General features: G+C 41.6%; 1 protein-coding gene across 1 annotated transcript in view; it reads left to right on the top strand.

Annotated features, from left to right (window-relative positions):
* The window catches only part of col22a1 (collagen, type XXII, alpha 1), a 75,703-nt gene that overhangs the window by 46,730 nt on the left and 10,993 nt on the right, over window positions 1-17,980 (top strand). The window contains exons 25-54 of the mRNA XM_012873666.3: window positions 38-91; window positions 238-291; window positions 426-479; window positions 1,655-1,708; window positions 1,847-1,891; window positions 1,993-2,055; window positions 3,311-3,364; window positions 3,464-3,505; window positions 3,607-3,639; window positions 3,834-3,887; window positions 6,018-6,071; window positions 6,141-6,194; window positions 6,301-6,354; window positions 6,441-6,494; window positions 7,005-7,109; window positions 10,741-10,785; window positions 12,295-12,372; window positions 12,451-12,486; window positions 12,567-12,620; window positions 12,839-12,883; window positions 13,989-14,024; window positions 14,121-14,234; window positions 14,543-14,596; window positions 14,821-14,874; window positions 16,045-16,098; window positions 16,262-16,315; window positions 16,485-16,538; window positions 16,628-16,681; window positions 16,804-16,857; window positions 16,945-16,989. Coding sequence (XP_012729120.2) covers window positions 38-91; window positions 238-291; window positions 426-479; window positions 1,655-1,708; window positions 1,847-1,891; window positions 1,993-2,055; window positions 3,311-3,364; window positions 3,464-3,505; window positions 3,607-3,639; window positions 3,834-3,887; window positions 6,018-6,071; window positions 6,141-6,194; window positions 6,301-6,354; window positions 6,441-6,494; window positions 7,005-7,109; window positions 10,741-10,785; window positions 12,295-12,372; window positions 12,451-12,486; window positions 12,567-12,620; window positions 12,839-12,883; window positions 13,989-14,024; window positions 14,121-14,234; window positions 14,543-14,596; window positions 14,821-14,874; window positions 16,045-16,098; window positions 16,262-16,315; window positions 16,485-16,538; window positions 16,628-16,681; window positions 16,804-16,857; window positions 16,945-16,989 — 1,659 coding nt within the window. The remainder of the gene's footprint in view (window positions 1-37; window positions 92-237; window positions 292-425; window positions 480-1,654; window positions 1,709-1,846; window positions 1,892-1,992; window positions 2,056-3,310; window positions 3,365-3,463; window positions 3,506-3,606; window positions 3,640-3,833; window positions 3,888-6,017; window positions 6,072-6,140; window positions 6,195-6,300; window positions 6,355-6,440; window positions 6,495-7,004; window positions 7,110-10,740; window positions 10,786-12,294; window positions 12,373-12,450; window positions 12,487-12,566; window positions 12,621-12,838; window positions 12,884-13,988; window positions 14,025-14,120; window positions 14,235-14,542; window positions 14,597-14,820; window positions 14,875-16,044; window positions 16,099-16,261; window positions 16,316-16,484; window positions 16,539-16,627; window positions 16,682-16,803; window positions 16,858-16,944; window positions 16,990-17,980) is intronic.

Here is a 17,980-nt window from a genome sequence, read left to right as displayed (position 1 = left end):
TCTAATACCAACCCAAGTGATGCTGTTTATTTTAAAGGGTCCACAGGGTCTGCAAGGTCCGCCAGGGGCTTCAGGACCAATTGGGCAACCTGTAAGTGATGAGCTGAACTCAAGGCTCTGCATTCTCTTGTAAAGTTGTGTTAGGCAGCTTTACTTGATCTGACAACTGGACACGTACAGGACAGGACTGAACAACAATGTAGAGCAAACTGACACGCCTCCATTGTGGTTTTGAAGGGTCTACCAGGTGAACGAGGATCTTCAGGCAAACCAGGAGTGCCAGGAAAAGACGTGAGTTAGATTCGTAATCCTGTATAAGTATAATTTTTTTCTTTACTTTCACTAAAGATACTGTCTGCCTGAACTGGTCAGTATTTGAATTTTGTCCTCAGCAACTGTAACGATTTATCCCGTAATCGTTTCAGGGTCTTCCTGGTAAAGATGGACTTGATGGTCCTCCAGGCCCCGCAGGGCCTCAGGTCAGTATAAGCCTCACAATCCTGCTTTTACAGTCACACATCTGAAATAACACAATGCTTTATATTTATTTAACTCCAGTTTGTAATACGTAATTTCTTTTTACAGATCTGCTATCTTAAAACCCAGATCTAACGACCAGATTATTTTTCAAAGTAACGAAAGAAAAAGTCAAGCTTTTGAGAGCGAGACGATATTTGGGGAAACCAACGCACAAATATAACTGTTACTGTCATCGCACAGATTCCAGCCATTTTTGCTTTTTTCCCCTCATATTTACATTCTTCAGATCATAAAACAAATTTTAACATGAGATTTAAACAAACAACAACACATCATGCCCTGACTAACCCCTTGACAATGTCAGAAAGGTATTAAGTGGACTGATGACTTGAAAGTGGAACTTTCTGGAACAAGGCAGTCAAACCTGAGGGCAGCAGTGTGATGGTCTGGAGCGGAAGTTGCTTCGTTTGCTGTAATTAGTGCATCTTTGAATTTTAGCCCAAAAAAAAGACCTCAAACTCAAGCACACTTGAGTTATGCGGCAGGAATGATCCAAAGGACTCCAGAAACTCCTCCTTTGAACGCACCAGAGACACGATAAAGAAATTGAAGGTTTTGGCGTGATCTAGTCAAAGTCCAGACTAAAATCCTACTGTGATTCTGTGGCAGAACCATAAACAGGCTCTTCATATTCAAACACCATCTAACATAGCTGGATTCAGAACACTTCAGCAAAAACCAGAGGTCCAACAGTCCTCCTCAGCGATGGAAAAGACCGTTGCCCGGTCATCACAAAGACCTGATGGCAGCTGTTGAATCAAAGGCTGGCAAAACCAGTTGTTGTGTTTAGGAGGAGATTAAAATCTGGTTTAGAAAGCTTTTTTTTTTTTTTTTTTTTGGATTATGGATGAAGTCATAATTTGAAGACTTAGTGTGTTTATCCTTGTGAGATACCACATTTGTTTGATGATCTGAAACACATTCAAGTGTTACAGATAAGCCAAAAAAGAAGGAATCTGTAAGGGGACAAACATGCTGGCAGAGTGCAGTATTTACCTGAAGACAGATCCCTGTTTTTTTTTTAATCCCAACCTCCTTCTGGCATATTTCCTGTCAGCAGAAAATGCTCTTTGTGATTAGATTGTCTGCTAATGTCCATGTTCTGTCCTTGAAGGGCCCCTCGGGACAACGGGGAACAGATGGTTTTCCTGGCAAGCCTGGACCTAAGGTACCGCTGCTTCACCTAACCTTGTAACGCGCATGCATGCACCAAGAGAGAGAACCTGTTACACGTGACCCCCGGGAGACGGCACGTCTTTTCCACGTGCACAGCTGATGCTTTGGTGGCCGTGTGTCTTGTCTGCAGGGTGACGACGGGCCTCCTGGACCAAGAGGTCCTCCCGGCGAGAGAGTAAGCTCAGAGCTGCGTTTCTGCCGTGGAACTTCAGATACTGCACTTTTATGCAAAAAGAAAGTATGTTTTGTAATGCCATGTGAATGCGTTGCTGACAGGGAGAAGCTGGTTCCCCTGGACGTCCCGGTGCTGATGGCACACGAGGAGAGAGAGGGATACAGGTAAGAAGGAGCGACAATATAATGATTCACACCTTGATAATTGTTTTAAAACCTTCTCATAAGCAGAGGTGGATCTATTTTTTTACCCTTGGATGAACGATCTATAGTGCAAAGTGGGTAATTACTTCTTATGGTGCACAACAGTCGTTATGATGCTCATAGCAGTTAGTCTGGTCCTTTTGTATCGCTGATAGCAGCTAGCATGGTCATTTAAAACAGCTTTAGCTTTAACAAACTTTAAACTGCTGGTTTAAAGTTTGGCTTGATATTAATCGCAATTTGGAGCACAGACTTAAAGGAACAGTACACGCTCCCTGCACTTGGTCCCGGTTTACGCCTGTTGACTCCTGCACCATAATGCGTTTGCATTTCCCTTTGGAAATCGTGTAATACGACATTCTTCCAAGTAAAACAAACACACCGAAAACCAAATGCGGAACTTGTTCCACGAATCTATATCGTTCACTTTCCGCTCTGTCTTTATGCTTGTGGTTATTGTTCTGCTGGATGGAGAACCTCCAGCCCATCTCAAAGTCTTTTGCCTCCTCTGACAGGCTTTCTTTGCATTTAGCTCATTTTACTCATCCACTTTTTGTATCCTCCCATCATCTCTGACCTTCCCTCTCCCTGCTCCCCGCAGCACGACGCTGTCGCCGCTGCGTTTCGTCGTGCCGATGGTGTATTCGGAGTGCCGGGTTACTTTTCCATCGAGCATCTTTTCACTTGGCCAAAAAGTTCAGCTGTACTCTCATCTGAGCCGAGCACCATCTTTCACGTGTTTGCCGTGTCCTGCGTGGCTTGTGGCAAACTGCAGATGGTGCTTCTCCTTTTCTTTTACAACGTCTTTCTTTATGCCAGTCTTTTGTGCCTCATTTACAGAGTGCAAAACTATTATTTAATTTGTGGACAGATCCCCCCCACCGGAGCTGTGGGTCTCTGCAGCTTCTCCAGAGTTACAGTGGGCCTCTTGGCTGCTTCTCTGATCAATGCTCTCCTCGGTGGGTGGCCATGTCTTAGGCTCTGTGTTATTGTAGCTTTAGACCTAAATACAATACGTGGGGGCTTGTGGCTGTAACAAGGAAAAGTTTGAGGGCTTTGAATACTTTTTCAAGGCGCTGAATAGACTTACAGCCAGATTAAAATATTTACTTTTTCCTGTTTTTCTCCCACCGCATTATACGTAAACAGTGGCGAGGCAAAAATGTGTTGAAAAAATCTGTTTTTGTCTTTTTCTTTCTGCCTTTTTTCTACAAAGGGTGAAAGAGGAACAGATGGACCGTTTGGGCCGAAAGGTGAAAAGGGCGACAAGGTAAGCTGGCAGTCAATCAGAAATGGCTGCGCTGGCTGCTCTGCATGTACAGAGGTAATTAGCATGCGGAGTCTGTGAACATCCCGTCTCTCGCCTCAGGGTGAAGTTGGACCAAGGGGACTCCCTGGGATTCCAGGAAACGTAAGTCAGGCAGCAGCTGTTTTACATGCACACCTCAGCATTTACGACCTCCCGGCCTGCTGCACTTCGGTTTCCCATCATGTGTTGTGTTGTGCTGACAGGTCGCCGAAGTCATCCCTGAGCCTGGAGAACCAGTGCGTAGACCCTTTCACTTAAAGGAAAAATTCACTGCACCGCATTTTTAAGCTAATGCTAATGTTCAGTTCATTCCTAATGATTATTATTGTATTTCCTTCATAGTAAGGTGATACACTTTTCTTCTTTACCTGCTTACCTCAGCACTCCTGACCTCATCTCTGAGTTGTTTGTCCTTTTCCTGCGTTTACAGGGGAAGCCCGGAGAGAAGGGAGAAAAGGGGGACCAAGGAAAACCAGGAGAGATGGTGATGCTTTGTTCCCTGCCACCTTTGTTTCTCTTTAAAAACACTAAAAAGCACCACAGGCACATCTAGTAATGTGCTCAGCTATCCACTAGATGTCAGCAGAGATTTTCTGACACAGCTATGAAGTCCTGGACTCATCAAGCTGGAAGCCGCTGGGGACATCTTGTACTGTCCGGTTACCACACTTTAATTAGTACATGCGTTGTGTCAGTTAAACAGGTTGGTATTGGAAGTGTTTTCATTATAAAGAGTTATAAAGTGTCTAAAACAAATAGGAATCAGGATGATTCCTTATGCTGATGATCCCTTCTACCTTTGTTAATTAAAGCTAAATCACTAATATCATCCATTTCTGTGAAAAAATGATTTACTCCTCTGCAGATTTTGTCTATTTTTTTCCCCCTTTGGTCCTATTTATATTTTTCAGATCAAACTAAAGGATAACTAAAGTAAATCTTATAGTATGTAATAGAATTTTCAAATGAATAACAGATGAGGAAACATCGTTGCCATTTATTAGTCTGCAAAGAGTTGCAATGCTACTTCTAAAGCTTTGGGACTAACCACAGTTAGAACCAAATCTCCACAAACTGATAACACAGAACAGTAACAAATCTTACTACTAGTGGCAGATCTGCAACCTAGATTACTCCATGAGCCTGTGGACGACTCCTCCATGAGGCGGAAAAGGAACTCACAGCAGCTTCTAAAACACTGCAGGCATCACTGGCCTCAGTTCAGGTCCATCTCCTGATTTGATTGGATATAACTAGCACCAGACTGAAAGAACACAAAGGTCCCTCTCACCTTTGCTAGAAGGCATCTTAATGATCCCCAAGAACATTTGGAACATGTTTAGTGGAATGACAAAAGGGGAACTTTTTATAAAACATCTTTCCTTCTAACTGTCATAAAAGTCATAAAATGAAAACTACAATCAAACATGGTGGCAGCGGTTTTGAGAATGTCTCTGGCTTATCCAGCACCTGGCTCAAAAATTACTCAAATCAAGGTTTAGGGTTCAATCTGGATTGAAATCAGACTGAGATCCTGCGGAATAATAATAATAATAATAATAATAATAATAATAATAATAATAATAATAATAATAATAATAATAATAATAATAATAATATTATTATTATTATTATTATTATTATTATTATTATTATTATTATTATTATTATAATACATTTTATGTGTATAGCACACAAATCTTGTGATCTCTCAAGGTGCTTCACAGTCCTACAATAAACGAGGTTTAAAACAATCTACAATAACAAATCCTAAAATAATCAAAGTTAAAAACACAACTAAACTGAAATAACAGTATCAGAAACATGGCCAACAAATTGCAGTTAAGAACGAGGAAATCATAAAGGAAGTGATATTTGTTGCAAGCAGCAACCTTGACCTTCAACAGGTCCATCACTCCTGACCTCTGCTGTGACAATGTCTTTATTTTTAGGATTTCTTTTAGCACTAGTGGACCTTTTATTGAAAGTAAGCTGACAGGAACGGGTTTGGTGTGTGTGTGTGTGTCGGGGGGGGGGGGGGTCAGAGAGAGAGGCTGAAGACATGCAGCAAAGGAACCAAGGCCTCCATTATTTGGGCCACTTGCTCTACCCATGCGCCCCCTGGTGTGGCGGTGTAGATTCTGCATGAAAGAGAGGGCTTATAATTCCTCCAGTGTGATATATAAGACTCATTTCTGATTATCCTGAATGCTTGATGACAGGGGGTGGCACAGCCGGTTCATTAAGTTAGGGTGTGATTACTTTTGCACATAAGGGTTGAGTTTAATAAAAAGCAATTTCCCTGTATGATTGAAACCATTGTTTAAATGCATGTTGTGTTTAATCAGGCTATCTGATATTTTCATATACAAGAACTTAGATCTAAATGTTCTTTTCTTTTTTTGGATGGGGGGGACTGAGACTCTTCTCAAGGATATTAAAGTTTGTGTTTAAGCGTGACTGAAGAGCAGAAACAGGGGGAAATCTGTGTGGGGACCAAATACTTCACAGACCTGAATACTTTTAATGTAGAACCTCAGTCATTTTTATCTTGAAGATGTTTTATGTGACCTTCTAAGGTACGTCTTTGGATGACGTTCTCCCTTACCCTTAGGGTCCAAGAGGCTTACCTGGAGAACAAGGCTTCCAAGGCCAACCAGGAGCACCAGTAAGAACTCCAGAATATCTCTCTTCACCGTTTTGTGTGGAATTTGTCTGATTAGTTGCTTCTCTTTAGGGCCCTAAGGGTGATGCTGGACTGGCAGGAGATATCGGTCGTGTAGGAGACCCTGTAAGTTATTTTGGCTTTAAAAAAAAGTGAACGTCTTGTATAAAGAAATGAATTATACACTGTTGTCAAACTGCAACAGCTTATGTCTTTTTTTTCTCCCCCTTAGGGTCCACCTGGTGCAGCAGGACCCCAGGGGCCACGTGGGCCACCAGGAAATGTGGTAAATGTCTTTTTACATTTTCTGCCCATCCCTTTAACGTGGCTGATGACCATTTTGAAACCAACAGCTTTAATGACATTTTCCAGGGCATTCCAGGCATCATTGGGCCTCCCGGTCCCATGGGGCAGAGAGGAGATAAGGTCAGTCTGCTTATTTTGAAAGCCACAAGGATGCTGGGTTGGATGTTTTTTTTGGAAGTATATACAGCATGCAGGCAACCCATAATGCTGCAGGATTTCTTAGAACAACGAGCGTCCTCTGTTATTCTGCCAGTCTTTGAATTTGGTTCAGCACAGCAGCAGTAGGGAGGATTTTCATTTTCAGAGATTTATAACACAGTTATCTCACTCTTTTTGCTTTATTATATAGCATGATTCCCTCTCCAGCTTCTACTGTGATGTTGAAATAACAGCATCATATTCCATCATCCCAAAGCACCAGCTATGACACGTGTTATTGCTCAGTGGATGTCGTGGTCTCGCTCGGAAGCTCAGAATCAGCGCGCTCATGCTGTCCGATGAAATCAGTTGTGAAAAAGTGGAAATTGCACTGAATTTAGATTACAAAGCGATCCATGGATCTGGAGCTGTAACACACCATGAAAGAAACAATAACCTTGCTCCTTCTTTTAATTCAACTGTTCATGACAGGGTGAAGCAGGTAAACCAGGACAATCTGGTCCCCAAGGCCCGCCAGGAGATCCCGGTGTGATTGGACCTCCTGGACCACCAGGGAAGGGCAAAGATGGCCGCAACGTAAGATTATTGATTCATGAATTGTTTAACTCTGTATTTAGATTGGATCATTCAGTTTTATTGCTATACGTTCGATAATAGTCACAGAGTGACGTTCTTTTTTGCCAAGAGTTTCAAGGGTGTTCTGAGGCAGATGGTACTGTTGGACATCAGTGGTCATTTCCCGCTACATCCATATTCCCTTTATGTAACAGTGTTTCCTTTTTTGCCGTTCAATATCTACTTTTCTGAATCTTTTTTTTAGTTATACAATATATATTTCCATTCTGTGGCCCATAAGGCCTTCCCACCTTTGTGCTCTGCGACTCTGTGTTAGGAACCAGTCAGAATAGGATCCAGTCTGATTACATGGAGCATAAATCCATAATTAAATTCAGTTCCAATCAAAAATACTTTATTAGGTAAATGAAATGCTGTTGTTACTCATATTATTCTTCAAATAGCTCTAGTAGATGCTGATGGCTGTGGGCAGGAAGGGTCTCACTGCGGACCTGGAGAAGCCTCTGTTGCTCTATGACAGTCTGATGAAGAGGAAGCTCACTGAAGTCCTTCATGTTCTTCATCTTGTGAAGAATCTGTCTTCGTATCATCATCTTAGGGGTTCTGGAGGAGTCTTCAGAATTGAAGCACCCTTCTTTATTAGCTTGTTGAAAATTAAAACATCACCGGTTCTGACGCTGCTGCTCTAAGAAACAGCAGACATCAAATTCTCCACTGAGGACTTATAGAAGATCTGCAGCATCTTGCTGCAAAAACTGAAGGACCTAAGCTTCCCTTCAGTTTCACAGCTGCATCTCCAGTCCACTCTGTTGTCCAGGCGAACACTGAGGTATTGGCACTCCTCCACCACCTCCTTTTCTTATCCCAGGATAGAAATAGTGTGTGCAGTTTTTAAAGGTGAATAGCCACGTTATTTTACTTTTATTCGTCAGCTCACTCTGATCGCATACAAAGTTTTTATGAAAGATTATCACGTTTTATGCTTTGTTTTTGCTCAGTTTGTTGTTGTTCTATAGAATGCGATTGAAAAGAATAGGAACCACAGGAACCTTTTGACAGAAAGTTTCACAACTCTTGACACTAACTTTAAAATGAATAAGTCCAGCAAGTTCATTTTGATTTGGTATTAATTTGTTTGCAGTCTTCAGCTGGCTTCTTTCCATAATCTTTAACTATATTTAATTTAAAAGAATCAAGCAAAGGATTTTTTTTTTTCCTGCACAGAATTGGAATTTTGCCAGATCCTCCATTAACTACTAATAAGAGCTGTCAAATGAACTTAAATTTACCTATACAAAGCTACTGCCTAAACTCCGGCATTATTTTAAGATGGAACCCTCATCCAGCCATGGCTGACATTTTTTTGGCTCCTTCTAATCCTCAAATATTCCTCAGTTCCAGATCTACGGGCATGTTTACCATTTCATTTGTCGCCTGGGTTTTGCTGAGTCATCTGGCGTTTCTTTCTTTTTATGCTGGGCCTCGATGCATATAGATATGTGGTCCAACACAACCTCTCCAGATTATAGATTTAGATAATAAAAGGCCATTCCACTTAACCGTGGAATCAAATCGGAGCTTAATACATCATTTACTAAAACCTCTGCAATGAATTATCACGCTTTGAGTTCCCTGGAAAAGTATTCACACCCCTTGATGTTTGAAGTCATTGTATCACTGCCACATTTTTCAATGTAGTTTATTGCAATTTTATGTAATGGGCCAACGCAGTTAGGCGGTGATTGTAGGATAAACCTGAAAGTGTGTCGAGTAGCTGTATTCATTGCCTGAGTTGCCTAATTAGTAAATAGAGTCTACCTGTGGGCACTTATATCTCTGTATAATCAGAGCTTTGATAAAAAAAAAACCTTGGTGAGCACAGCATACAGCTCAGGGAGAATGTTGTGGAGACATTTAAAGCAAGCGAGCAAAAGGAAGGAGTTTGACAATCACTTCAAACCTGCCAAAATAATGCCTGTCCACCTAAATTGACAGGCCCGGCCAAAAAGGGCATTAACTAGAGAAGCAGCCAAGAGGCTTGTGGTAACTCTGGAGGAGTTAAATCTGTTGACATGGCAGCTTCTATTCTGGCCCGTTTGGAAGACAGTCAATAATCAAATAAAGTTCCCAAGAAGTTACTCTGGTCAGATGGTAAAAACTGAACTTTTTTGGCCTACATGCAAACCGCCACATAGAGTGGAAAAGTAACACTACCCAATTTGTAGTAAATAAATAAACAAAACAATTTGCTCCCTACATTTGCAATAAATGTAGGGAAATCCTGGAGAAAAATCTGTCAGACACCTGAGACCAAGAAGCCTTAGCTTCCAGCAGGAAATGGACCCTAAACGTGCAGCCGGAGCTACAATGAAATGAACCGCAGACGGTTGGCAGCTGTAAGTGCAACCAAAGAGGGCTCCCCAAAGTATTGGCTCACAGCGGCTGAGATCCATAGTACACACAGAGTATATGTGTGATACAATTCACAACCACACTCAGTTAAGTTCTGCTCTGAGTCAGTGTAACATCAGAACCAGAAACACTTTATAACCAGGAACCGCAAAGAAAAAAAAAAAAAACGTATCTGTGGGGACTGGAGCAAAAGCACAAAATAAATATAGAATCAAAAGGTGCAAGACTTTTGTCATATGTTGACAATTAGATAAATACGTTATGGGGTGGTGGGGTGGAGGTGTCTGTTCAACAGCCTGACTGCATTGAGGGAGAAACTGTTCTGGTGGCTTAAGGTTCTGGTCCTGATGGATCAGAGTGTGTTGCCAGAGGGGAGGAACTGAACAGTCTGTGTCTAGGGTGAGAGGGGAAGCTTATTCAGCTGCCGCAGGAAGTAAATCCTCTGTCGAGTCTTCTTGGTAAGGGAGTTGATGTTCTGCTCCCTAAGTGGTGGCGGTGCCCAGGAAGACTCAAGAGTTCACCGCAGTATCAGTGAGGATGACAGGAGGGCTGGGTCCTTCCATGAAATCCTCATAACATACATAGAGGCTTGTGGTTGTAACATAACATGTGATAAATATAAAGCCACACATAAATAATTCTAAATGGAAAAACATTAACTTTTACTGTTTTATGTTAGAAAGGGTTTTTCAAATTAAGTAGCCATCCGAGGCAAACACCACAGCGTGCTTAACCGTCTCTTTACGTACGTTTAAGATTCTGAACACTGATCCACGCTGAAGTTAAGTTAAAGTGACAGCTGTGAAATAGCCCAGTATCCCTTGCTGTTCTTCTGTGAACCTTTTGTATTCCACACGCTGCAAACATCTGTGGTCATGTTGAGCCACACGTTAACACGACCATCTGTCTGTACAGGAAAACTAGCCTGAGTTGCAGATTTTGTTTGCACACATCGACATGTTTCTTCATAATTTTTTTTTCCCCCCCACACCAGATACGTGGCTGTCCTGCTGACGAGGCAGGCGCAAACAGGAAAAACATTGTTAAGACATATCACATTAAAGGAGCACAGCAACAGCGGTTCTGTTGTTTTACAGCTGCCAGCCGCTCACAGGAGGCTCATGTGACCAAAGCTGCAGCAACAAGCACATGTTACTGATTCTAAAGAAACGTACTTGGAGCGTAACCGGGTTGATTGTTCTTGTTTGTGACTACACAGGGAGAGCCAGGACCACCGGGGAATCAAGGACTTCCTGGAGCGAAGGTATAGGGATTTAAAAGCTTTTTGTTAATCTCTTTAAAGATGGCAACTTTTTCATTGTTTTCATACTTTTTCATATTGCTTCCTCGGGGAAAGTCTCTTCTCCTCTGAATTTTGGAGAGCTTCTAATAATAAAAGATTATCTAGGCAAGGGAAATGAATGTATGGATGGGAAATATTGAGACTCACCAATGAGAATTCTCACCTGGTGACACTAGTTTTATTTTATCTTGAAACAAAATGATAACAAGGTTCACATTTTTTTCTGGGTTTAGCACCTAGCATCTTTTGCATGCTAGTGGTTATCTATAACTTCCTAATAAGTTAGACCCTTACCTTAATAGGACCATACCCGATCCTGCACAAATTCGAACCATGAGTGACAACAGTTTAGTTTGAACTGAAAGCCCCGCCCCCAACTTTTTTTTCTCCCAATGAGAAACCCTCGACACGCACAAGGCTAAACGCCTGCCTCTAGCTGGTGCACAATTCACTGGAGAAAACGAGGCTTCGTAGTGGGACCTTTCTTTGCTTTCTTTGACATAAAGTGCGACGTCTTGGGTAAATTATATTTTTTTATGTGAATGGTTAACACTTACATGCATACTATTCTGTTGTGTTTACCGTACCATGTCATGCACATGCAGTTGTGCCATTGGCAGAGAAAAGTTGTCCAGGCTTGTCCCCAGTTCACTGCTTATTACTACTAAAAAAGATCCAGGACCTGCTCGACCAGTTAGTCAATTATTATTATCAAATTATGTTTTTTAACTCATAATATATCACATAAATAGCATTTTTCTTAACCAGACTAAAATAAATTCAGGTGTAGTTCCTTTAACTGTGAGATTTCCATAGGGCTGTATACATTTCTTAATTCAGCATGTTCCATTAGAGGTGCAGATTAGAGATGTGTCAAAACAACTTCCCCACACCTGGTTCAGGTTTCCTGTTATTTGCTGAAACTCTTGTTCTTACTTAATTCCTCAAAGGCTTCCAGAGGTCTCAACATGTAGAAAACCCTTTCCTCAGAAACAGATTCTTTCATCTTTGTGCTCCCTCTGAGTTAAATTTGAACCTTCATTATACTGAAAATAGCTAGTTTTGAGTCTTCCTTCTGCATTAAACCAACTTCCACACCAAAGGGTGTTTGCTAACAGCAGGCCGTGGTCGCGCCTATTCGTAATTAGTTAATTTATCCAAAATAGATGTTTACCACTTTCCAGATCCTTTAGAGACAGTCAAGAAGTTTTCTTGACACATTTCTTAAAAAAAAATAAAATACAATTATCCCTGTCCGCACAGTAAGGGCAGTTTTGGAGTTCATTGTTCTTGGACCTCTGGTCTGATTCTGACAGCGAGGAGACTGAATGGCTACAGCGACAAAAAGGGAAGTTTAAGGAACCTGTTTTGGCAAACTTGGTGTAGATTCTCCTCTGATGAATAAGGGTTTTGTCTTCAATTACAGATTAAATGGATGGTCATATTTAATCATATGATTTTCCTCCCCAGGGCCCACCAGGGCTGCGCGGACAGCCCGGGTTACCTGGGGACAGGGGTTCCCCAGGGGAAGGGAAAGAGGGACCTCCGGTGAGAACATAATGCCGAGCCAAACTGATCCACCTTCAGTGCATTGAATTGCAGATATTCATATATTTCTCTCTGCAGGGGCCTGCAGGGAAAAACGGGGAACCAGGACCTGCGGTAGTTATGTACTCAATGAATATTACAGAATATGTCAGGTTTTCTGCTGTCTTTCTTCAGTGTGTGAATCTGGGTTTTAGGGATTAAGAGGTCCACCAGGGGTTGCAGGCCCTCAAGGCCCAGCAGGGCACAATGTAAGTTTAATCCTAAAAAGTAGCTACTGTATACAACAACGTTTGCTTTCACTGCAGAGCCTTTGTTTTAATCTAGCAGGTCTATATTTTATCATTTGATTATTTTGAATTCGGTGTCTGACAATCCTATAGTTTTTAAATTTGGCACATGAGCGGTGCGTTCAGAGTAAACATTTTGAGGATGAAAATGTAACTTGTTGCTTTGGCTCCAAACCCAGGGTTTACCAGGAAGGCCAGGAGAAAAGGGATCACAAGGAGAGCCTGTGAGTGTCTGGGTGCTTTTTGCTCTGCATGCATCTTTCTATAGTTCTTCATTCAGAGTTCAAACATCTGTAACTCCAGAGTTACTTATAGCTTTTGCTTGGAGAGGGTTTATTCCTATCACCGGGGGAGGACCCCAGTGATAGGAAGCAGCAGGTTTGTTTTCCCATTTCTAGGCTCCTAAATCTTTCCTTGTAGAGCGGGGTAAACTTTTCTTGTTTTATCTGGTTGCCTTATGTTGGACGGTTCAACATTTAAACCTGGTTTCTATTCTGTCTGGAACATTTAGGATTTCATTTACGTGTATTTTCAATATTGGATATGTGCAGAAAAAGAAAATAGAAAGAGGAAACACACTTGATTCCATTTCCGATTGTTTAAAAGTTGCATCTGTTCATCCATCAGTGGATCTCAAGGTTAAATAACACATGTATTCAGACAATTAAAGGAAGTTCTCAAAAAGGCTATAGATGTCAGTGACTTTGTGTCTTATCTGTCCTTCAGCTTCTGTAGATTGGGGCATGGTGTTTTGTTTTTTTTCGGATATCTTGGCCTACTTTGCTCTGTCATACAGGCCCTATTTAAATTATTTCTTGTTTCCACAGATCTGGTAGTAATCAGGCCTGGGTGTGTCTAATGTAATTAAACTCAGCTTTCCCAAAGAATGGGGTCGTCACAGTTGAATCATGATTTAGCAAGGCGTCTGATTCCTTTTGGGTCAGCTTTGTTCCTTTGAGAATAAAATCCTAATTTAAAAACTGCATTTTTTTATTTACTTATAGGTTATCTTTAATATTTGCTCAATATTCTGAAACATTTAACAGTGGTCGAGAAAATCAAAAGCAGATGAACTTTGTTCTTTGTGAACTCATTTTAACAGTAGTCTATCTGCTATATTGTGTTAATTTTGCTGCCCATCTCTTATTATATCTATCAGCCTGCTTTAATGCTACAACCTCTTGCTGGCTAGTACCAATAAATGGAATATCTGTCCCTGTACAATTATTGGCAATATTTGAAAGTCTTCCGCGAACAGAGCTCAACCATCCCAGCGGAATTTGGTTTCTAATTATGTTTTCTTGGTGGTTTTCTTCCGTGGTCTCTCAGGGGAAAGCAGCTGATCTATCTGACTTGAATCTGAAGGTAAGAAGACTCTCCGCCACGTTAGTGAGAAAATAATACAAACGTGGGTGCCGTTGCTGACACACGTCCTCACCAATCTGTCTCTGCCATCTTTAGGATATCTGCTCAGACTGCCCTGCAGGTCCTCCTGGACCACCTGGACTGCCAGGAGTCCCCGGAGATAAAGGACACCATGGGCCACCTGGAAAAGATGGCCAAGATGGCTATCCGGTAGGACGAAGCCATTGTCACGGTCTCATTATTCTAAACTCCTCCCTTGTGATCTAAAGTCTATAATGGTACCTTTTCACGTCTTCGAGAGAGTGTTATAAAGCGTGTCTTCACTAAATTCGCCCTGTGTGACAAATGAGGGCCAAGCGTCGGCACCATCGGTCACAGTAGCTGTGACGGATGGTGAGGCTCTGTCTGCATCATTAGCCGCCCCTCCTGTGGGGGCAGCTGTAAACTGTTAGGACCCACCAGTGGTGCTCTGCACTGTCTGCCTGGGCAGAGACTGATGGTTTGCCGTGCCATTACAGGGACCCCCGGGCCAAACTGGACCCCAAGGGCCTCCTGGAAATGACGGAGCAAAGGTAGGTTTACACAGTGACTTCGGTCTTATTGCTCCAGTGGGAGAATCTAATAAGTTTGAGCTCTGTTGTTTAATTGTTGTTTGTTTAATGTTGCATTTCGAAATTCATGTAACCATTAGACAAGGTATAAAGAGATCAATTAAAGCTTCACTTAGAATATTTTCTTTTTAAGAGACTTTAAGCTTTCCGAATGATCCCTCACATATTGTTTTGTTTCTGCTAAGGGTATAAAAGGGGATCAGGGCCCTCCTGGAGGTCCTGGAGACAAAGGAGACAAGGTACACCTGTTGTTTTTTTTTTCCCATGTTTACCTAAAAGTATCTTAAGAACAGGTTCTCACCTCTTGAACTTTAACTCCGCAAACCTTAATGTTCTTAACTGGGTTTTAAGGGTTGGAGCAACACGAAGTAGTGCATAATTCTGAAATGGAAGGAATGAATGCCTTTCAGATTTGATTTGATTTCTTTTTTTTTTACAATAAATAATGTGGAGTTGATGGATGGAAAAATGGAACCACTTTTCATAGCAAATGCAGCTGAAAACATTTTTGAGGGTATGTCTTCTCATGGGGTTCCCGTCTTCGTCAATAACCTGGTGAGGAATGAACGTAGCAATGTCAGGCTAAACTGCCCACTGCAGTACGGCGGATGCACGAGTCCGTTCTCTGTGAGCAGAGAATGAACACCTGTTTCCACATCAAGACAGCTGCAATGCAGATTGTCGTGGAAACACGCTACACCATAACTCTGAATTACCTGAGGAAGTCACAGTAGAGTGTAGAGCAATAGGTTGCGTGCTTTGTATACCTTCATTACATTAGACAGGTTTGCAGAAGACACAATGGCAAATTAACTCAGGGACAAACCATGCACAGGTCTGAACAGAGTAGACCAGAACTTGATTAAACATTCTAAAATAAAATATTGTATTGTCTGTGTCAGCTTTCTGGAGATAGCTCAAGTTCAATCTAACCGGATGGAGAGAGATTCTCAGTAGGTTTTATTCTGGACTTTGACTGGACCATTGTATCAATATGCTTTGATCTAAAGCCTTCAACCGTAGCTCTGGTTGTGCTAAGGGTTGTTGTTCAGCTGGACGGTTAACCTCTAGTAACCTCTATTTACTAATTAGGTGACTTCTGAAGGAAATTGATTGTACAGGATTTACATCTTGGGACATCGGAGTGTAGGGGACCTTTGAGAATGTATTTATATGAAAGATAAACATCATGTGTTTTTTCCTTCCCACTTCACAGTCATGGACTACATTGTGTTCACCCATCACATAAATTGATGTTTGCATCAATGTCTTGGAAATTTATGTTTCCAATGTCTTGGAAACATTAAAAAAATATGTGAACGTTCAAAAGTTATGAGCATTTTGCAAGGCACTGCACCTGTGGTTCTGAACTAGGTAGCTGTGTTTTAATCACCACTGTTTTATTCTAGGGCCACCCAGGACCCCCAGGTCATCCAGGTCCTGCAGGATTAGTGGGCGCTCCTGTAAGTAGCTTTTTTCTGACGATCATTCAGCAGTATTTACAGGACAAATTTTTCAGATGGTCGAAAACATTTGGGATTTTTTTTTTTGCTAAATTTATTTGGTGCTACAGTAAGGCTTTCTGTCCCCTTCGACCTCCACTGACAGTACATCTTTATTCTTTAGGGTAATGACGGCCAGCCTGGCCAAGTTGGTCCCCCAGGTCCCCCTGGAGAAAAGGTCAGGCTTCACTTGGTGTTTTTTTCCTCCTAAAACAGTTATTTTCCATTTGTCATTTTGTACAGACCGCCTGCCTCTAGCATGTAGGCCAGCCAGCACGAGGTGTAATAGCAGCCATTAATCATTTCTTATTTTTCTCTTGTGACCATTGCCTGTTTGTTTTCTCCAGGGCAAAGAGGGTCTCAAAGGAATCCAAGGACCACCAGGTCTTCCTGGCATGATAGTAGGGAAAAATATTTTCCTGTGTTACGTTGTGAAAAATATTTTTTGCACAGCTGAAAATGCTAAAAGAACATTTTTGTAAATGATCAGGGTCAACCTGGAAAGATGGGAAAAGATGGCAGACCAGGCGAACCAGGAGAATCTGTAAGTAGGCAAAAATAATCCAAAGAACGACTGATATAACACCCTTTATAAAACACGCTCTGTATTATGTGTGCAGACATAAGGCTCTGCTGTGGCAATTTCTGTCATTTATTTCCTTCCAGGGGAAGCAAGGTGAACCTGGACCTCCAGGAAACCCAGGACTCCGGGGACTCCCTGTGAGGAAGCAACACTAATCGGATTTGATAGGAGAAGCTTGCATTGGTCCAAGTGACTAACACTCTGCTTCCTCTCTTTTATCCCAGGGCTTCAAAGGCCATAGAGGAGAGCCTGGACCCCCAGGAGAAAAGGTAAAAGTTGTTTTTTTATGTGCTGGTATAACAAAACAATAAGAGAATAAAGAACCATACAGTACAGGTTACAGGTTTACATTAGCACAGATTGAGAGTCATACTAATTCTGGAATTATAATGAGGTATTCAAACCCCCTTTTGAAACATCACAGTTGTGAAACCACAACTGTGATGCATAAATTTGGCTTTAAATTGGATGTATTAAGAATTTTCTCAATCCCATAAAAGCTATGTCCATAAAACCCAAATAATATTTGGTTAAAGATGCAAGGAACGCCACATTACTGGTGCCATCAGCAGGATCCTAGTATAATTTTGGTCAGTCTTCCTTTTAGAAATGATTTATAATGGTTTACGGTTAATAAACTTGGGTTGTAAGCATTATCATTACATTTTAACATTGGTTTTATTTTGGGTTTTGGTCAGGGCTATTCCAGAAGCTTGGTGTTCCTCTCATTCATTCAAAAACCGTTTTGGATGTATGTTTGGGATCATTGTCCTAACAACCAATTCTGTCCACGTTCACACTTAGACTTGGAGTTGTTGGGTTGCAGTGAGGTTAAAGAATTTGGCAATATCCCTCGTTCTTAGTTTGCCAACCACTTTGTGCAATGCACTAATACAGGGGTGTCAAACTAATTTCTATATGGGGCCACTTTGGCATCATGAAGTCATTAAAAGGGCCGCTTGCATGTGTAGAGACGATACTTTTCATTTCATAATTTCATTCCAGTTCACACAGTAGTATAAAAAATGCACAGTAACATAAAAGTAGCACCCTTAGGCCCAGTTTATACCGTTTATGTGCAAAAAAAAGTTGATATTGGGGTGAGTTACATTTACAGGAGGCACAGTTTTAGCCACTTTATACACTTTAAAAGGATATATGCCTTTTTTTTTTGGCTCTCGAGGGCCGGATAATTTACCTTGACGGGCCGGATTGAAACAGCTCCACGGCATGATGTTGCCACCCCCATACACATCAGTT

This window comes from Fundulus heteroclitus, chromosome 13 (genome assembly GCF_011125445.2).
Source record: "Fundulus heteroclitus isolate FHET01 chromosome 13, MU-UCD_Fhet_4.1, whole genome shotgun sequence".
Taxonomy (NCBI): Eukaryota; Metazoa; Chordata; class Actinopteri; order Cyprinodontiformes; family Fundulidae; genus Fundulus; species Fundulus heteroclitus.
The sequence above is the reverse complement of the archived record's forward strand: the minus strand, read 5'-3'. Positions and strand labels throughout refer to the sequence as shown.